Raw genomic sequence first — 19675 nt, 5'->3', positions numbered from 1 at the left:
CTGAACCCAGGACAGCCAATTCTCACTACATTGGTAGTGACAGGTGCTAACCGTTGCGCCACCGGACCGCCCAAGAAAACGCGAATAGAGGAAGGGCGTGAAGGAAGAGAGAGAGAGAGATGAACAAACAAGATATCGGGGAGGTGCTTTAGGGGTGCATTCAAGTGTTGATAAATATAAGTTGACCTTTGAAGTTCTTTTGGCAGTTTTGATTTCTGTTTCGCCACTTGCATGTTTATCACGCCCGAGGACCACTTGAAGGGGACCGTGGGGCTTATCGTCCTGTGCCATCGGAGCGAGGGACCAGGTCAGGGGATCTCACAATCTGACTAGTTCTTTGGCAGCAACATGTTCTGGCAACGCCTGCAAATTGCGCCAAGCAGAATGTTTCTCCGCTGTACATCAGCATCACTTCATTCTCTCTCATACCTATCCTCAACTAAGTACAAAATTGATTTGGTTGAAAAAAGTACATATATTTTTGAGTGCCACTTCTGGTTTAATGAAATGTCCTTTCTTACAATACGTATTATGAAGAGGCGATCAATGGAGAGGATGATGAGCTGTCTAACAGATGTGAATCTAGTTCACCTCTTTCCATCTTCGCAATTGACAGATATTTCACTGGAAAGAAATAGGACAATGTCGAATCGGAGAGTGTGCCCGAGTTCGGTCCCTAAGACCACATGGATAATGTGGAATATATTTTCTAAACTTTTATAAACAAATGCTGGAAACAGTAAACAAATTGTAATCGTCAAACTGTTAATAATATCTATATTTAGAGTTAGTTTTAAAGTCAACAATTACATTTACCAGTCACAACTCCTAAGCTTTTAACCATCTTTTGGAAAATACTCGAATGAAAACTGACAGGAATTTAATTCCTTCATTATCTGAGCCAGACGCTCTTTTCCGGCCCAGATGTGAGATTAATCTGCTAATCGTTTGTTTATGTAAAAGCCAGCCGCACGCATATCCGATTTAACCTTATCTACGAGAGAGGAGTTCGACTTTCGACACCGTTATCACCGGACACCATTTGGCATGTGTAAATGTTTTAATGTGAAATTAGATGGCGATGATGACGACGATGATGCAGTTCGTCCTGAAATTGATAAAGTTCTCGATGACCACTGCTCCAAACAAACTCGGGCACAATTTTTTTTAAAGTGGCATCAGAAGGTATTTGATACGAAACCGAAACCGAAACAAGGGTGCACCACATTTAAACCCCAAGTTTTCCTGCTTTTTGACTATGTAACCAACCGCTTCAGCTTGAAGTCTGTACTGTCCACAAGTTTTATCTGGGCTCGGAATTCAGGATTTAAAGTAAAGTGGCAGATGAGTTAATCCTTTGTTATGATGCTCTCCTTCCATTGAATGTCCATAACGATTCACTTGGACCCTGAAAGCATCTGTAAACTGAGCATATCTACACTCCAACACATCCCGATTTAGAGTTCTTTGTGCGCACGGGTGAAAATATAATTTGTCAGTACCTCCAGACCAAAAATTCAATCTTTAATAGATTGTTGACCTCTTTTTTATCTTTGTTTTACCAAATAATTTATGTGATAATTAAAAATACTCCTCTTGTTATTTCTTACAAGTCATATTTTTGACACTTATAGGACTAAAGCAGCCGAATAGCTGAGTATGTTTTTAAGGATAGAGGGCACTGCAGAAGCAGACTTTGGCAGGCCATCAGATAGGCGGCCAGCTGTCGCCACAAGCAAGCGCTACATGACACTTCAGGATCAGCTTCGCAAGAACGCGAGACGGAATTTGAACCTGACATCAAGGGAGCTAAGTGCGCTTACAAGATACATGCACTTCCGGTATAAGTGCAAGTAGATAATAAAGGCATTGTATTTGCTGACTTCCACCGAAAGATTGAGAGGAGGGCAGATCTACTAAGCTCCGTGTCACATGATTCGTCATAGCATGAGAAATTAGGAATTTTTAAATGTTGACATTTGGTGTCATGTAGAAGGACATTGACATTTCCGTGATATAACGTGATCTTCCGTGATATAACGTTGTCCGATCCTCTGTAAGTGTTGACAGTATTGAATCAGTTTATCTAATTCCGGGAGAAGTAGAGGAGATAGAAAAGAAGTCATTTCCTGTTTAAGATCCATGGGATAAAGCAATGACTCATGAAAACAATACATCGTATTTAATTTTAAATGTCATAGCAGTGTTGCGTGTTTCTAACATCCCTTTAAGAAAATGATGATATGTATGGACAGATACCACTTAATTCTGACTACAGTGACCGCAAAATCGCATGAAGAATAATAGTCGATAGCAGGAGCAAGGGTGATTTTTTTCCTCTTTCTTTTTTTGTAAATGCGTTCCCTGCCCTCCAAAATCTGGCCGTGGATCCCCTGGAGGAGAACATTGGGAAGCGAGGAGGATACTAGCGGCTTATACATCGATTCAGCGTGTGCCGGAGGCTTGCAGAAGGGACACCTCAAACATACTGGTTACAGGGAGGAGGTGCCTGGGCCAAGTCGATTTTACACCAGACAGAATAGTGGATTAATGAAGCCAGATCTCACCTGGCCTGCGGCTGTAGGAAAGGTCACAAAAGGCACGACTGTCGTGACAGATCGCGTTAAAAAGTTTAGGCTGATCCAGAACGAGCACCTTCTTAATCTGCCATTCGTGACTAAACTTACCGGTTTGGGAAATAATTGTTTCACGTCTCCTGTAATCTGCAGGTCAGCTTCGTCGGGTTTCCAGCAGTTCGGAAGGGCTGGAACCACGAAATGTTGTGAGATTTCTAGCTGGAAGGCCCGTCTGGACTAAATTTAGCTCTAATACTTTGTACGCATCTCTTTTGGATGGTACTAACCCCATCTTGAGACTGCTGTTGCTCGAGGGACGAGCTGCATGAGCGCTCCTATCCCCTGACATACATTTCATTGGGATATATTGTGTGTGGGGAGTGGGAGGGGCAACGGGCACTTCGGGCACCTTTCATGTATGGAAAGTGAGCCAAAGCTGCCCCAAAGCAAGACCTCCTGTCCACTCGTGATAAGAAGGGCTGGGTCTTTTCAGACAAAGTAATCGAGTTACGCCATCTTAACTCGGCCCCACGCGAGTGGTTTTTACCGCCGTCTCGACAGAGGTCGCTGTTCAGGAACAACAAATACTTTTTGGCAGTACAGATGTGTTTCTTCGGCTATTTTTGTTTTGATGTTAATGCTGCTGCTTCCTTGCTCCATTCCTCGCGAAGCTAAAACAGGAAAGTAAAATCAACAAATATTTTGCGAGGTAATTATTAAGCTCGGATTTTTTTTTCTAAGAAATTTAATAAGGGTAGCCCAGTGGGACTTGCATCATGTCACATAACGGATTCATACAGGTCAGCAGAAGAATATATTGGCCGGAAACGGGAATACGCGAAGCGACGGCGGCGGCGATGAAGAAGGCATTGTCGTGGAACTGACAGCCTGACAATCTGGCATTCAAAGGACTAGCTTCCATTTCCCTGAGAGACAGTGCCAGCATTCAAAGGATCAACTGTCGCTTCTCAGGGCCGCATTTCCCAGTATTCAAAGACTAATTTTCTGTCATTTCTTGAGCGGCAAAATATTAGCTGCACAAAGGGCTGTCAATTTACTCTGGAACTTTCCACTTTTTGTGGAATCATCTCTTTCAATGTCTTCAGCTCCTGCTGAGGGAGAATTGCGTTCTTTGGTTTTTATAATCACGTGTACTTGCTAGGGTTATCGTTGCTTTATCTATCATGTATCATGATGAAATATTTATGTGCTTCACAGATTGAGAGATTTTTTTATATTTAGACATTAATGTTTAGACTTCAGGAACCGTCTGCTGAAAGAGATGGAGTCATGTAGTACGAAAATCTTCGTTCAAGTCATTTTTGATTCTTTGTCCACTAAAATTAAATTCAAGTAATTAGAACATTAAGCAGAAGACGATGCTTAGGACTTATCGATGACTTAACAGGAATGATTTTGCTGTCATTTATTAAAGTGTGTAAGCGGCTCTCAATAAACAGTGCAGACTGAACTCTTAAAGAAAAGTACTGTTATTTGGTCAGAACAAGCCCGCAAAGTGTGATGGAAGGTAAAGCATGGCCGGGAGGGAAAGAGGAGGGCGAAAAGAGAAAGAGGGAGGGAAGGGAGAATAAGTTTTTCCCGTTCCTCTGGTTATCGATCAGTGATTTTCGACATAAAAATCTGATCTGTCCTAATGAGGATTATGATCAGAACACCGCGGAGATTTGGGCTGGCCGCGCGTCTGGAGGATGGGCAGCTGGACTCTTTCACGGGTGGCACGTGCCTGTCAGAATCCTCGATCGTATCTGTGGCGGAGCCTCCCGCTGTCTTGCTCGCCCTCGCCAGACCCTCCTGCAAGCTGCGGTGATGGCTTGGGCTTGGGGGAGGAAGTTAAGGGCGTGAAACTGGGTTATGGGCAAGCTTCAGGGATTGTGCATTTTAAACAGGGCGCGCGCTTTGTCGGCACACTTCCCATATGGGCGTCTACAACACGGACTGAAGCCCAGAGATAAAAGTTTGCTGTCACCGAAGTCGTTGGCTCGAAACGGAAATGGTTTGAAACTAGTGCAAATGTTCGGAAACGTTTCACACGCGCGCCCGTGTGTGTGTGTTTGTTTGTTCATGATTTCATGTCAAGGGCAAGTGAACCCTTTGTCCTATTGGTCTATCCCGCAAAAAAAGGCACCTCCCTCTCCACCAATATATAATGGAAACAGCAGCCAGCATCCCTTCCGCCATTAGACTGTTTTGGACGTGCGATTCCAGAATAAGTGCTGCACTCTTGTCATATCTAGCCTGAGGATCGCTGGAATGGGAGGGCGGTGGGTTGGAGAGGGGGTGGACGGCCAGTACAGTTGTCTAGGGGCGCCTGTCGCTGTTCTGCTCAGACAGCCCCCGCCCTGTGGCATCCTGCGATTCTCCGAGGTTCTCGAGTGCGACCATTCTGTCGCCATTTTGACCGCAGCTTTCTCATGCGCTCGCGGCATGCTTCTCTCTCCTAACACAGCCTCTGCGCAGCGATGTGCATCCAGAAAGAACAGACCGCTGCTTTGTCTCAGATTGTAGAGTCGTGGCGCCATAGGGCTCGCTGCTTGACATTAAAAGCCGGAACCGCCGCGAACGCGTGTTATCTCGGTGTTTGCCATCAGCTACGTCTTGTCGCCGTTCGCACAAGCGTCGCGGCTGCTGGACTTGCAGCTGATTGTGAGGCTAGAGTGTCTGCAGTAAGCAGGAACTCGTTTCTTCGCGAAGCACCGCGGCTCCTGCTTCTTGTTGCAAGCTTGAACCCAGCTGACATTTTGTGTATACCTAGAGATGCAAGAATAAAGATATCATCATCATCATCATCATCAATTACGGCTTTAGATAACAACATTGATACAAAGAATGTAGGAAATCGACAGGTTCGCCAAGCAACAGAGGAAATGATATGCAATAATGTGCAAGTAGGCAATAACAATGCCAGTGTAAACACGAAACCCTATTGTGCTGTGTACGGTTCATTTCCTAAGCTGTTTCCGTTTAGCATAGGACATGGAACTCAAAGTCTGTTTGCTTACTAAGTTAATCAGAGTAACACCATAAATTGTGGATAAAATATTTTCTATACTATTGATGTGTGACTGTAAAATCCCCATTGCCTGATTTATGTGGTTTTTATTTACACATCAAAGGATGATCTTATTGTTATTTCTGAAGACTATTAGAATGCCTCATCGTGGTTGCCTATCTTTGTTTTGCTTTCAGATTGCAGAGGATGGCATGATGTTGACATAACGGGATCTTGACGGCTCTTGATGACGTGAAGACATGCGGAAAAGGCCATGCTGCGTGTATGGGCCAGGCATGTGCCTTACCGGAAGTCACTGCTGTTCGTTCTCATCATACTGTCCGCTAGCTTAGCAGGTACAGATAATGAGGACATCATATCTCTGTAGTGTAGTGTAGACAGAAGGTAGTTGGGTGTAGAGGTATGCTACGAGTGTGCAGGAGAACTCCCGACAGTATTGGTTTAGCTGTCGATATGTACTCAGACAGAAGCTGTCGATGCCTGGATGGACTGGGAGAGTAGCAGCTGTTGCGAGTACACGGAGACAAAAGTAGCAGCTGTCAAGAAAAAGTCGAACGCTGGTGTTATCAGGAAGCAGAAGAAGTTTTTATCAGTTACCTTAAAGTAAAAGTGGCTTTCATGAGAAAAATACGAGGTAGCTGATCCCAAGCCTGTGTTTTTAAAAAAAGCTAAACATAGCTCTCACGGGGTAAACATACACATGTAGCTGTCCAGACATACACAAATATTTTTACTTTTTGGATAGGTGTGAGTGGATGTGTGTACTATAAAGGTATACATCATTTTTAATAATATTATATACACTTATGTGCACTTTTTCACTGTTACTGCACAATAAATCCATGATTTATTTTATTGTGTTACGTAAACACTGGTTTTTTTTTCAGTGAATAATTCTTTATTTTCCATTTCACTGTTTCAAGTGCTTTCCAGTTAGCGACAACTTATTTCCACTTTTTTTTCAGTGATTTGTTTTCCATAGTTCCATATAAACTCTTTTTCCGTGGGTCTTAACTAGTTTTTATTTTTTAGTGGACGTGGACACATGCGAAGATCTGCAGTGTCTGAACAGCAACCCTTGCCAGACGTTCCTCACCCAAGACAACCGGACGCATGCTCGATGCAACTGTGGAGGCCGGTGGGCGGGTCCCGAGGTGTGAACACGTCATTCACCTTGCTTCAGAGGTAGTGACATCAACGCGCGTGCAGCTGCGGCTCGACTTGATGAGCTACGACGCCGACAGCGGCGCCTCCGCGGGCACACCAGACCGCTCGACGGCCATGTCCTTGGTGTCTCCGGAGGCGATGGAGAAGATCGTCTGAACTACACGCTGGTCTTCTGGCGAAGGAACGACAGCTTGTCTCCTCCTTCGAGGCAGGAAGCCAGCAACGTTTTGGCTCCTTTAGCAGACGGCCATGTGTCCTGCGTGCTGCTTCAGCGAAAACACTCCAAGAGTCCAGTGCTGGAAGGACTTCTCCCAAGGACTCGCTACACCGTGTGCGTGGAGAATGGATTTCTGGACTCTTGCTATCTCTCCTCCATCGCCGAGATGCGCTCAGCCTCACTGTCCTCTTCTTCTTCTTTGTCCTCTTTCTCTCTGTTCTCTTCTTGGCCTTCAAATTGCGTGACCATCTTCACCCCCGGGGCAAATACTCCGAGAGTGCCTGCCACCCCGTCCACTATGGTAACCGCCGTGGCAACGGTCTCCGTTTTCGTTCTCGTCATTCTCATCATCGTCTTCACGGTCTTTCTCGTCCGGCGACAGAGCGAGACTTTCCGGTCGTGCGTCGACACGGTTTTCTGTGATACCCTGTGCTGCTGTTGTCCAGAGACCTGCGTCCACAGCAACGAGATGCCCGCACGAAGCTACATGGAGGAGCTGACATCACCGCCCGCGGGCCGCGCGCGAAGGTTTCTCGGAGAGACGCCGAGGCGTGGCCGGACGCCCAGGAGGACGTTGCTAGGGAAGCTCTTGGGGCGGAAATCCGCTGCAGAGGACAGTCGTGCGGCTGCCGCTTTGCTCGTGCTGCCTACGTCATCGGAGTCGGGGCTGCCAGGCATCGAGTCGTCTCTGGGCGACATCGAAATCCTGCCAGCCGAGACCGACCCCGCTTTACAGGACCCTATGGCTGCTGACCTGTTCCTCCTTCAAGCGACCTTCGTTCCGCCCGCAGCGAGACCCAAGCGAGGTCACCGATCCGGTAGGCGAAAGAGGGGACACGGCAGGAGAAAGGAACAGGTGGCCCGGCTGACCCCTGTCCTGGAGGCCCCTTCGGAAACGGAAATGACCAGCTCCGAACAGGCATCGCCTGACGATGCAAACACGTGACTGCGTCTATTTTCACGATGATGCTGGAGTATATAAAATGGTGATATCTATGGCATTGGGTCTGCTCATGCGCACACACACACACACATCCATTCACATGCATTCTTACTTCGACAAACATATGGACGCGCAAACCCATTCGAGATAAAAAAAAAAAAAAGTTCAACAACATAAATCTCCCCCTCCATTGAGCTGTACTAGCCTAAGTCTTTATCACCGAGCTTTGGTGTTGTAATAATGCCTGATACCACCAAGAATTAACAAATAGATTTTTATTTTTTTTTTTTATTTTTATTTTATTTTTATTTATTTATTTTTTTGCAACGTCAGTAATGATATCACGCCCCTAAAGTGTGTTGAGGACATTGCAGAGATTATCATGGCCTCCAGATGATGTCTGTTATAGATTCTTAACCTTTCGAGATTCATGACTCGAGTGGCGGACCTGCAGTGGGGTACATGGGCTAGAAGAATGAGTTTTGTTCACAGCACTTGATCATCTGTAGGCTTTTTTGTTTTCCTGCGCTCAAAGGACGCGCGCGCAACTTTCATTTGACCAAGGTGCCTTGAGGCTGGAATCATATAAATATTCTGATGATGCCAACTTCGGAAACAAAACAATCTCTTCGCTATTTTCTGTTAATCTTGAAAGAATTGAAAGCCGATAGTAATTCTAAATTATGGGCCCTGTTGCCCTTACTGCACCGCCCTCTGAACAGTCCGCAAAACAGGAAACTCGACAGCTAATACTGATATCATCTGAGTGATTGCCACAAATTGTATGGACAGACAATGAAAACTGAGTCTGACCAGCGAAGAGTTATTTCCCCACCGGAGGATGACGACCGATAACGTCTCGCCCTAAAAATAAAAATAGATTTGTTGTGTGCATGTTTTGCTTGTGTACGAAAACTACAGACTGGCCTTTGAACCTGTGTGCAGCCTGTGTTACACTTTGTTTACACGAGGTATATTTTGAAAAAAAAGAGCTACGGCGCTGTTGGGGCAAACTTTTCAACCCGAGATAGCTAAGCTGAAATCAACCTAAAACTGATTATGTACAGTTCCCTCCTCTGCCCTTGATGGGTTTAAGAGACTAGATAGCAGGACAAAAACACATCTGTATGGAAGCCCATCAAAAGTCTGCTGTTTTAAGTTATTCTGGCTATATGGCTTTCTTGTGCTTTCTGTTTTATTTATGAGTCCGATCGCTTGATGGACAGAATGTCTCTTGTCTTTTTATTATGCATTTATATCTATGCGTGTTCTGATCGACATTTATGTTCCGGTGCCCGTATAATACATATCAAAGGCGAAGACCTCTCACAGAAAAGAACAGTCGTCTCCTTATTTTCATGCAAATTGCGGATTGAATGTTCGTGTGAGGAACTGAAAAAGTGGTAACTTGCCTATTTCCTTCAATTCATGGTATTGAGTTATCTGTTCGCTGAGCGGATGTCGTGCATATGAAATATTATCAGTATTGTGTATTAAACAGTATGGCATTTACTGCTGAAGCCAAACCACAGAAATACGAGACTTATTGACTGACACCATAATATGTTAACCAGCTGTGCTACTGCATAGTCATAGTTCACATGGAGACAGATACTGCTGCATGGGTAAGACAGACAATTTAGCATCCTGTCCGTGATGTAGACATAAATTGTAACAGCGCCCGGCAGTAGTTGGGTCTTTCGACAGCGCAATTTGTGTTGCAGGCTACGAAAATTTCGGGTCTGTTGGAAATTCTGATCAGTTATCCTATACAATAAATGCTACAAGCGCAGAACTTAAGAAGTTGCTCAGTCCTCAACGGCCTATCAAATTAATTTTTGTTAGTTAAATTGTCGGTAAAAGATTTCCTTAACAGTGTCACTTTCGGGGAAACTGTCAAATTTTTCCATTATTGAAATGTGGTGGTAATAATTTATTTTGCGCATTATCTTGCTTAATAGAAGGCACATTCTGCTTTACATCAGAAAGGCAAATAACGAAACAACGAAAAGACACAAACATATAACACATCTATGAACAACAGACGAAAAGAAATAAACAGCAGTCACCCAGTAGCCAATCAGATGAAAGAAAATTTTTGGCACGCGTGTAAGTGACGTCATTGAAAAAACAACTTTTTAGAAGTCATCTGTTGATTTTTTTTTCTCCCTACTGCTGGACTTTTTAAAAAATTTCAGATAAAATCAGTTTGATGACATGTTTTATGATTATAGTCAGTGCTAAAAGGTGCCCAACATTGTATTTGAAATACTCCCATCATGCACAAGTCTGGACTAGCGATGGAGGATAGATCCAAACACAGTCACGTGTCTGAGGAAGTGAGAGTATTGTTCATGACCTATCTATCTGCTGCAAGTGAAAACATCGCAGTCCGTCGCTCACATCGCATAACGGTATAAGAGTCACTGCATTTGAGAGCAGCTAGCATCAGCTCTGCGTAATCATGACGCGAACATCTGGTCATATGTCCGCACTTGACCTGCACGAGTTGTGGAGAGTTCAAAGGTTGCTTCCTAGCCCGTGTGATCGGAAGCTGACGACCTCTGTTTCCGAGTTCATAATTATGATGTGTTCGTTTACCCATGACGTCACATTTAATGCCCATAAACCAAACATTCGCGTTAGTAAACAAAGTCTTTCCTTGCATGAATCTCCTCGAGCAGCTTTACTGTCAGACCAGTGTAATTGCCACAGCTGAATTAATGTATATTAAATCCTCAGTACCGGAACTACGTCATACCGTTTGAATTGCGAATCCCGGCTAATTACTGGCAAAAGTAGGGCTGACCGAAAACTTCAGCTGTCGACTCTTGGTTTCTGAGTTAATTACAACCATCCTCTTGTCTCCGTGTACTTCTTTAATAGATGATACACGAGCCTTAATATTTCTCTCTCATTCATTCTTGTACTTCATGCGTGCACACACACAAAAAGAGTTAATCACAATCTACCAGACCACTGAGAAAATGTATAACAAATACACAAATAACTAAAGTAATAAATGTAAAAACGCATGGTCAGAGCACAGATTCAAAAGAACCAGTTGCCTGGATCGTTCAAGCTTAGAACTCAGCTACAATACTGATAAAATGTTATAACCAATATAAAATAAAACAGCGGTATAAGGTAACTGATACAGCGAAATCATTTGTCTGGAAAGCTGAAATAAATGTACAAATAAAAAGACCGATAGGGCTATCTTACCCATATAATATGCAATATCAACTAGTATAGGGCTCTGTGATTTCTAAAAAAAAAAAGGTAAGAAATGTTATTTGATATATTTTTGTTTTGTGTGTGTGTTTTGTTTGTTTTTTGCTAGTAGCGTATACATGTATACATTAAGTTCTGACCTAAGTGCTATACAATAATTTCATTTTGCAGTAACTACTAAAAATCCCAGAACCTTGAAATCCTGAATACTTTAATGATACCGTTGCCGCACATGAAGCGCGCTTTAGAACTGATGCTGCTGAACGATAACTCTGTCACAGGAGCTTTAGCAGGATGATGGCTTGTCTCCCTTTATAGCTCCATTTCCGAAGTTTCCTCAAACCAGTGGGATAAGCACTGGGGAGAGAGGGGTGGGGACAGTCGCCCCTAAAAAATGATACTGAGGTGACAAGAATATGAACATCGTTCACTGTCAGAATGGAGTTTGCCCCCTATCCCCCACATCCCTAAAGCCGAGCATCTTCCTACGCCACTATTATATTAACGAAATATTAGTTTCACTTCCAACGACATAGTCTTCATCTTGTTAATAATTTTGGCCAGCATTGTAGACGACCATAACCTGATGCTCTGTATGCAAATTATTTAAAGGAAATCTCCATCTTTCTCTTTCTCCTTTGCTATCTTGTCTACCACCTCTCAGTTTATTATCAAGCCCGCACGCTTATCTTAATCGTAAATGAAAATTGCTTCCTGTTCTTTTAGTATCCAGAAATCTTGTTCATGATCAAGTATTCTTTATTGCACTCTCTTTTCACTCGTGTTCTAGATAGCTACATTAGCTGGCCACTAAGGCCTCGTTACCAACCTAGGTTGTCCGAGCGATCAATACAAACGACATCCACATAGTTGACGACATCATTACTTCTTCCTTTCCAGCAGCTGAAGTCGAGGGACAAAAATCAATGTCGTTACTAGGAAAACTCGCTAATAACCAGCACATTTATCTGTCGGTAAATTTACTTAGACTTACACCCACGCACCTTGATCAAGTCTGTACCGTTGTTTTTATAGACAGGCTGCCCACATTCTACAAAGCTTCAGCTGCAAGCACGCACTGACCGTGGTTGTTGTACTCACAAATATGAGTGTTTGCAGTAGTCCACGCTGTAATTTTACCTGCAGACCAGCCAGAAAACCGACTCCAACGGATTCTACCTTCACAGAACCAGCCTTACATAAAGTCAAATTATATGTCACAGAGTTAAAACACCACATACGTCCTGTTTGTTGGCTTGTCCTTCGCTGGGGTGGAGGATGGGTTGGTTAGGATTTTATTTTTAATTTAGGATTTTAGGCTGCGAACCATGCCTGCCTACGTAGAGAAAGGAGAAAAACGACAGCGGTGTGCATTTCCCTCATATATAGGTACAGCAAAACAAGGTAAGTTTGTGTGTTTTTTTTTCTTTTTGTGATGAAAGACGCGGTAATAGAAAATTAATTTTGATTGGACAAAAGTATTTTTAAATGGAAAATAAAGTTATTTTTGGTTTGGTATATTTCAAAGAAGGGCCTTCAAAGGAGGAATGGATTACTTAATTAACCCTTCTTCCACAACAGGAGAGATGGTAGAACCCTGACCAGTCACAGCTTCCCCAGTATGACAACAGTGTGCACCCCAACTGAGGACTCCATGACCTGGGCATTATTGTATGTTAATTGTACAATGGTCGGAAGTGTGTGCAGCTCTGTCTTTATACTCTATCGCCATTCTTGCAACTTGCTCTGACCAGCGCATATTTCGGGGTCTGATGAGAGGCAGCGTTGCCCGCCTACAGTGAAATGCCGGTGACCCCTAACCCCTTCCCCCGGGTCCCCCGGTCGTTCGAACGCACCGCAAATCTTGGTTTAGTCATCGAGGGCACTGCACTTGCTTCAACGCTCGTGATGATCACTTCCCTTCACGGTCGACCTGTGGTTTGCCCTCTCACCCTTCTATCGAGCGGTCGGAGGTGTCGGCACATGCGCACTCGGTGGTTGCTACCGGTGAAGGCAAACAATTATGGGCTCTAAGGAAGCACTTGAGGCGCGCCCTTGAGTCGGCGGAGGTAAATCCAACGGCGATCGGAGACGACGTTTGTAGGTAAGCTTTGTTCCCTTACAACAACCATCTACATTTTTGAGAGCTTCTCTCATCTTAATGATATCCCCTACAGAGAACAGATCAGTATATATATATATCCGTCATCTGGGACTTACACGGCAACCAATCTGACCTGTGGGTGTGCGAGTGTTGTGTCTCTCTGTGTGTGTCTCTGTGGCTGTGTGGCTGTGTGTCTGTGTGTGTGTAGGGGGAGGGTAGTTGCAATCAAAGGAAAGTGGGTTTTTTTTCCTATCTAGCAAACAATGTACAACTCTATCATAGTCTGTAAAAGCATGGTGTTACATACTAGCTTCTCTGCATATACTGACTACACACACCCGCAATTAATGTTCACCTACACTCTCACGAAGCCATGGACATTCACAAAGAGAAGATGATAATGATTTTAACATTTGATATTCTGGAAATATTGACTGGATGGCTGCACACAAAGTGAGAAAGAGACAGTCTAGGGGCATAACATGCTGAAGAATGGCAGAACCCACCCGTTACACACTCATAATACACTAATATATACAGTATATAGGTACCTTAATGCCGCTACGACTCATGACATACAAGTACCGAGGTCGCTGTCAGAAGCATATCTGGTGAAAGAAAAGAATGGGCTAAAATACAGTGACACTTGCGAAATACTCGATGAAGCTTATTTGAGAGCTGTTTATTGCTAGTTGAAAAGAAAAATAAGTATCAATAAAGATAGAATAACATAATAAAGTTATACAAAATATATAACAAATACAGTGATAAAATAAATAATGATAATGATATAAAGTGATTAAATAAAATAATACTTAATAAATAATAAAATATAGTGATAAGATAAATGGATAAGATACAGGGATACCCGAATATAAACAACCGACTCTGCCTTAGCCTGTGTCTCTCCTCTTTGCTATAGATATATACGCACCACCCCAAATACACGTACACATCAAATACACAAGCACATCAAAACAGACAACTGTCAATGCACCAACACACGACAGGACAGACTGAATGGTATGACTTGGCCACCCCGAATGTACAAAAAAAAAAAAAAAAAAAAAAAAAAGCTGAGCAAAATTCACTGAAAATCAGTGTTATCACGTGATACTGTTTTCATTATCCCCGTCTCCAGGGAAGCATGTCTGAGCGGAAAGTGGTTGCGGTCTTCGGGGCCACAGGAGGTCAAGGAGCATCAGTGGCACGCACCCTCGCACAGACACGTGACTTCATGGTCCGCGGTCTCACGCGCGACGTCAACACCCAGCACGCGCAGAGGCTCCGAGAGGATGGCGCGGATCTCATCCCTTACGATCCGTTCGACCGCAGATCCATCGAGTCGGGCTTAGCCGGAGCCTACGCCTGCTTCGTGAACACCATCACAGATTACTCGGACCCCGACTGCTTCGAGAACGAGAAGCGGCAAGGCAAGCTCATCGCTGATGCCTGCAAAGCGATGGGAGTCCGCCACGTCATCTTCAGCTCCCAGCTGCACACGGCCCGCATCACAGGCATCTTGGTCCGGCACATGGTGTCCAAGGCGGAGATCGAAGAGTACATGCGCGATATAGGACTTCCTGTCACGTGCCTCATTATGCCCATCTACTATGAGGATTTCTGCGGCATCTTCAAGCCAGTCACTGGCGATGGATATAATTTTGAGATCCGTGAGTCTTATTTGTGCAGTGTGTTGTCACGTGTTAGCTTATCATGTGAGTTGTCAGCACCCTTGAGAGCCATTTAATTAATTAATCATCTTTTCTGTGTGGTTTTGTTGGTTTTTTTTTTTTTGTTTTTTTTTTTTTTTTTGTTGTTGCTGTTTTTTGTTTTTTGTTGTTGGTTTTTTGTTTTTTTGTTTTTTTTTGCATTAAAACAGACTATCGTATAGAGCAAATTTTTTCTTGAAGAACATACATCCATTTTATTATTGTTTTTTTAAGCCAATGGGAAAACAATTACTGTAGTTTGATGCGTCTTTTCTGTTGATGGGAAACTATAATATCTTAGATGACACAGTCACTGTCAGAAACCGCTCATTATTTATGTCAGCAAGGACAACAACTACTCATTGACGACTCAGACATTCTACAATATTTATGAAATAAGAGCTCCTTAATAACAAAAAAAAAATTCAAGGTCTTGCTGACATTTTTCGTCCCGGCCCATAGCGATCAGCCAATGCACTTCACGTCGTCTGTTTATACATACCTTCTGTTCTCCAGATGTTTAAAATGATCTTGGCTTATGTTTTATCGGACGTGTTTCATCAGGAACGAGGATTTTGTGTTACCTTTCAGTGCTTGCCAATGGGATTTACGCCCTTGGACATTATGAGTGTCGATGATCTTGGCCCTGTGGTTCTACATGTACTGCTCAACAAAGACGCTTTCCTCAATAAGACCCTCAGCGTCAGCGGCGATAAACTGACGATACATGAAGTTGCCACAGTCCTCAGTAGATATCTGGCGCCAAAAACCTTCAGATACAAACAGGTAAATAGGAATAGTAATCTCATTATTTATTTACAATTCGCCTATCATGCATGTCGAAATTGTCATGCACACTTTTAGTAAAGTTTTTGTCAAAATAAAAAAAATCAGCAGGCTGAACTGATAATTTTTTGCAGATGTTCCAACTGACATTTGCTTCAGTGTATTACTGGTTTGATATTTATTCCAGCCCGTGATCGTCGAAGGGTTTGTACGGGTACTCAGTCTAAATGACAATGTCTGACTTGCAGATAACCGTGCAAGAGTTCTCACGCCTAGGCTTGCCGGGAAGCCTCGACTGGTCTCAGATGTTCAACTTCTTTGTCCGGGTGGACCAGCGCTACAACGTGCAAGCCACGCTTCGACTCAATCCCCACATGCAGAACTTTGAGACGTGGGTCGCGTGCAACGCCGATCTCATCGACAAGGCACTGTCGCGGGCTTCATAAACTAAATGGATAAATAAATAAATTTTTCTAAAGGCGCCATTTTCTCTTGCAAGAGCCTCTTTATGCGACAGCATTCACTGACATCATTTGCGTGCCTAAGATCGGTAGTGCATGATCACAGCGGCATATGAAGACCGCAAAACTGTCCAGCCTGTGCGAGAAAAAAGGACCCTTGTGTAAGGCAATATGTTGTATCTTTATCACCAAAGCGTTCAGCCATATGGAAACTGCAATTAGATTTTTCAAGAATATTGAAAATATCCTTTTGCAGAATCTACAACCACATCATTTGCTCACATTTTCAGAAATAAAGAACTCTATTTTTATCTTTTTGTTTCCTATGTAACTGCAGAAAGTTCATAAAGAAAGTTTTAATATTGCCTTGGTGGCGCAGCTATAGGTTAAGATAAGGAAATCTACAAAACTGGTTTGATTGGCCAATTGCAAAATTTGTGTTAAATTTGTCCTTTCTACTCGATACACAATGATTAATACAACTTGCTAAAGTATACATCCGAACAAACCTATCCATATCCGCTACTATTGAATCCTTTAACTATTACTAACAACAACAGTCCATACAATGCTAGTCCTTTGTCATACTCTTCCTCCCTTTTCCACTTATTGCTGCTTCCCTCTCGTCTTCCTTATGCAAAATCACGATCCTCTCAGGTTCTTCTTAGCGTTTTCCGTATTTTCCGTATTTGTTTTTACTCATCATCAGTACTGTGTTTCTTCTTTCAAAATTCATATGTAGTTTGTTTTCCTGTCCATCGTATGTTGTCCATGTCCAGTTCTTGTTCTTAAGCGCTAAGCTCCTTAGGAGTGTGAGTTTGCATTTATTATTATTATGTTTGCTCAAGGAAATTAAACGAGCATTATTTTTCATAGCATGAAAGCTGATTAAACATTGATGAACCATATAATGACAATAATCAGGAATATTTATAACGCACCTACCTCCTCTGAATGGAGCATCTCGTGACAAATACCAATTTCTACACACGTACCACACACGTACGCACGCACAAATAAAAAAGAAAATAATACCCAACTGCCTAATATGTCTCTGACTGATCAAACCCACATCTCATACACTCAAATATTAATTGCAGCTAGGAGAAAAATAATACCATTATCGGTCCTAGTTTAGATATTAGAAACTCGTCTGAGGAATCCAGAACTGGAAGTTCAAGCATGTCGCAAGAAAATAAATCTTTATGGATCTCCGCCCATCTTTGCACACAGAGTTGTCACGAGTGCAATCCAGAGTGCGGGCCGTCCATCAGTCAAAGTCGAATTTCTCGTTATTCCGGGCTTCGCTCCATTACTGTGGTGCAAAACCACTGCAGAAGCTTTGGGAATCTTGCACATTGAGCCACCTTAATTTATCAGGCGGATGATCACGTTCCTTATCCGGGAATCTTTTATGGCATTGGGAAACTCGAGAATTTTTATGTCACTCTTCATACTGACAAATCGGTCTCTCCAGTTGTTCGGAAACACAGCCATATCCCTTTCCATTTAAGAAAGAAACCAGCCAAAACTTCTATTAAAAACGATGTTACAAAAACAAGTTTCGAGATTTAAAATGATGATTTGAGAACGCTGCTTTACCGGTACAAACGCCTGAGTTTTGATATTATTTTCTATGGAGCACCAAAAAAAACATGGAAAAAGCGAAGTCTGACAGGATGAAGGAAGAAAAGATATTATTTCAGCTGCAGAAATCGTCCAGCACACTATCCACACAGTAACTGAAGGAATAAAAGGAGCAAGAAATGTGTGTGATGACATTAAAGTTCTTGACAAAAATCGAGTTGATCATGACCGCGCCTTACACGATATTTTGAAACATCTACACAAGTGAGGACTTACTGTAAACTGTTAAAATGATGCCTGTTTCATCAACCACAGGCTGAATTTTATGGATCCATATAAAATGTTTGTAAAAAGATAAAGGCTTTAATTAAGCAGCATTTCCTGTAAATGTATCTGAGCTTCGAGCATATTTGGAATCGGCTCAGTACTCATCACGATTTGTTGACTTCCACCTAAATTTCCGAGCCTCACTAAAGAGGATAGGTGATGGTCCTGGCAGGAACACAAGAAGTACATTTCAAAAAGATTGAAAAAGCTAAGTGCAATGCTCCAGCTTATTTTTATGCATATCGTCTTCACAAACTGCAAGAAAGTACAGAACTCTGCTGCACGTCTGATACTTAGAGCTAGGAAACGGGACCACACCACCCCTCTAGTTAGTTTTTACACTGGCTACTCATCCGTTCTTGCAATTGTCCGTGCTATATTTTAATTTCTTTGCTGGCTCCTGTCCTGATTATTTCTCTCAACTTCTCTTCCCTTACATTCCAGCTAGACAGCTCAGCTCCTCGTCTGACAACCCTCTCCTAACATGTCCTGTCATCAGAACAAATGGTCACAGAATTGTTAGTTACTGTGCAGCAAAATCTCTCCCTTTCTATATCCGCCACCTACCCACTATTGAATCCTTTAAATGTACACTGGAAACGTAACTTGAGTATTACTCCTAACAACAGTCCACACAATGCTCATCCTTTGTCACACCCTTCCCCCTTTCCACTAATTGCTACTACCCTGCTCGTTTTCTTTTGCTAAATCATGATACTCTCAGTCCTCGTTACTGAGCCTCTTTAAGTGTTTAGAAGAACAGATTTTTACCATTACTGATCATCATCCATCGCCCATAAATTTGAACAAACCAGATCCATCCCAAGGATTGCTCATTAGCCTTTGTGACTTTAGCCACACATTTTCCGCATGAAGTATTAGCCAGGAAAAACAACCTTTAGACCATCTTCTCGTCATGCTAGATCAAACATCACCTCAATGAACAAACTTAGCTCTTCTCATTAATGAGGTGTGGTTTCCGAAACAATGAATCGAAGCCGTAGGATTCGCAGTCAGCTCTTGTATTCCGTGTGAAGCAAGCAGCTGAACCATTGACAGTCAGATTTGCCGGCAGGTCCCTGGCGACATCTCGGCATTGATTTTGATGGACCACTTCCATTTGGTGAATCCGTATACTTGTTATCACCGACGAATATTACAGGTTTCAGGTTGTAAAATATTATGAAATACAGGCGTATATTTTAATATATTGCAGTAGGAAAAACATTCTCGATGTTCTGACATAACGACTTTGTAAAATGTAAAAGCGCTGGTTGGATGCAGTTCATGAATTTTTGTGGTACAAGACATCGCCTCATCACCCCTCAGTAAGCCGAAAGCCATTCTTAAAGCAGAGTCAAGACAAACCAAGCCTCCGAACTAGCAACAACAACAACAACAACAACAACAACAACAAATAATAAACCTGAAATTTATATAGCGCATTTCCCTGCTTTACAGAAGGCAGTATAGAAAGAATAATTTCTGTAAATCAGACTTCAATTACATTATCAGGGCTTCTGCTAAGGC

The 19675-nt window shown here is 42.8% G+C and overlaps 1 protein-coding gene across 1 annotated transcript; it reads left to right on the top strand.

Moving 5' to 3' along the window:
- Nucleotides 1–13152: 13152 nt before the first annotated feature.
- Nucleotides 13153–16542, top strand: LOC112575749 (nmrA-like family domain-containing protein 1). The gene is made up of 4 exons (XM_025257755.1): nucleotides 13153–13272; nucleotides 14414–14977; nucleotides 15576–15770; nucleotides 16019–16542. Exons 2-4 carry the CDS (start codon nucleotides 14420–14422, stop codon nucleotides 16214–16216), a joined length of 951 nt encoding a protein of 316 aa, XP_025113540.1. The 5' UTR covers nucleotides 13153–13272; nucleotides 14414–14419; the 3' UTR covers nucleotides 16217–16542.
- The last annotated feature ends 3133 nt before the right edge of the window (nucleotides 16543–19675 follow it).

The sequence above is a fragment of the Pomacea canaliculata genome, linkage group LG11 (genome assembly GCF_003073045.1).
Source record: "Pomacea canaliculata isolate SZHN2017 linkage group LG11, ASM307304v1, whole genome shotgun sequence".
Taxonomy (NCBI): domain Eukaryota; kingdom Metazoa; phylum Mollusca; class Gastropoda; order Architaenioglossa; family Ampullariidae; genus Pomacea; species Pomacea canaliculata.
The sequence above is the reverse complement of the archived record's forward strand: the minus strand, read 5'-3'. Positions and strand labels throughout refer to the sequence as shown.

Coding starts and splice junctions, on each gene's coding strand:
- LOC112575749 (XM_025257755.1), top strand. CDS start 14,420: ATGTCTGAGCGGAAAGTGGTTGCGGTCTTCGGGGCCACAGGAGGTCAA. Junction 14,978..15,575: donor TGTGCAGTGTGTTGTCACGT/GTTAGCTTATCA, acceptor GTTACCTTTCAG/TGCTTGCCAATGGGATTTAC. Junction 15,771..16,018: donor AAACCTTCAGATACAAACAG/GTAAATAGGAAT, acceptor TCTGACTTGCAG/ATAACCGTGCAAGAGTTCTC.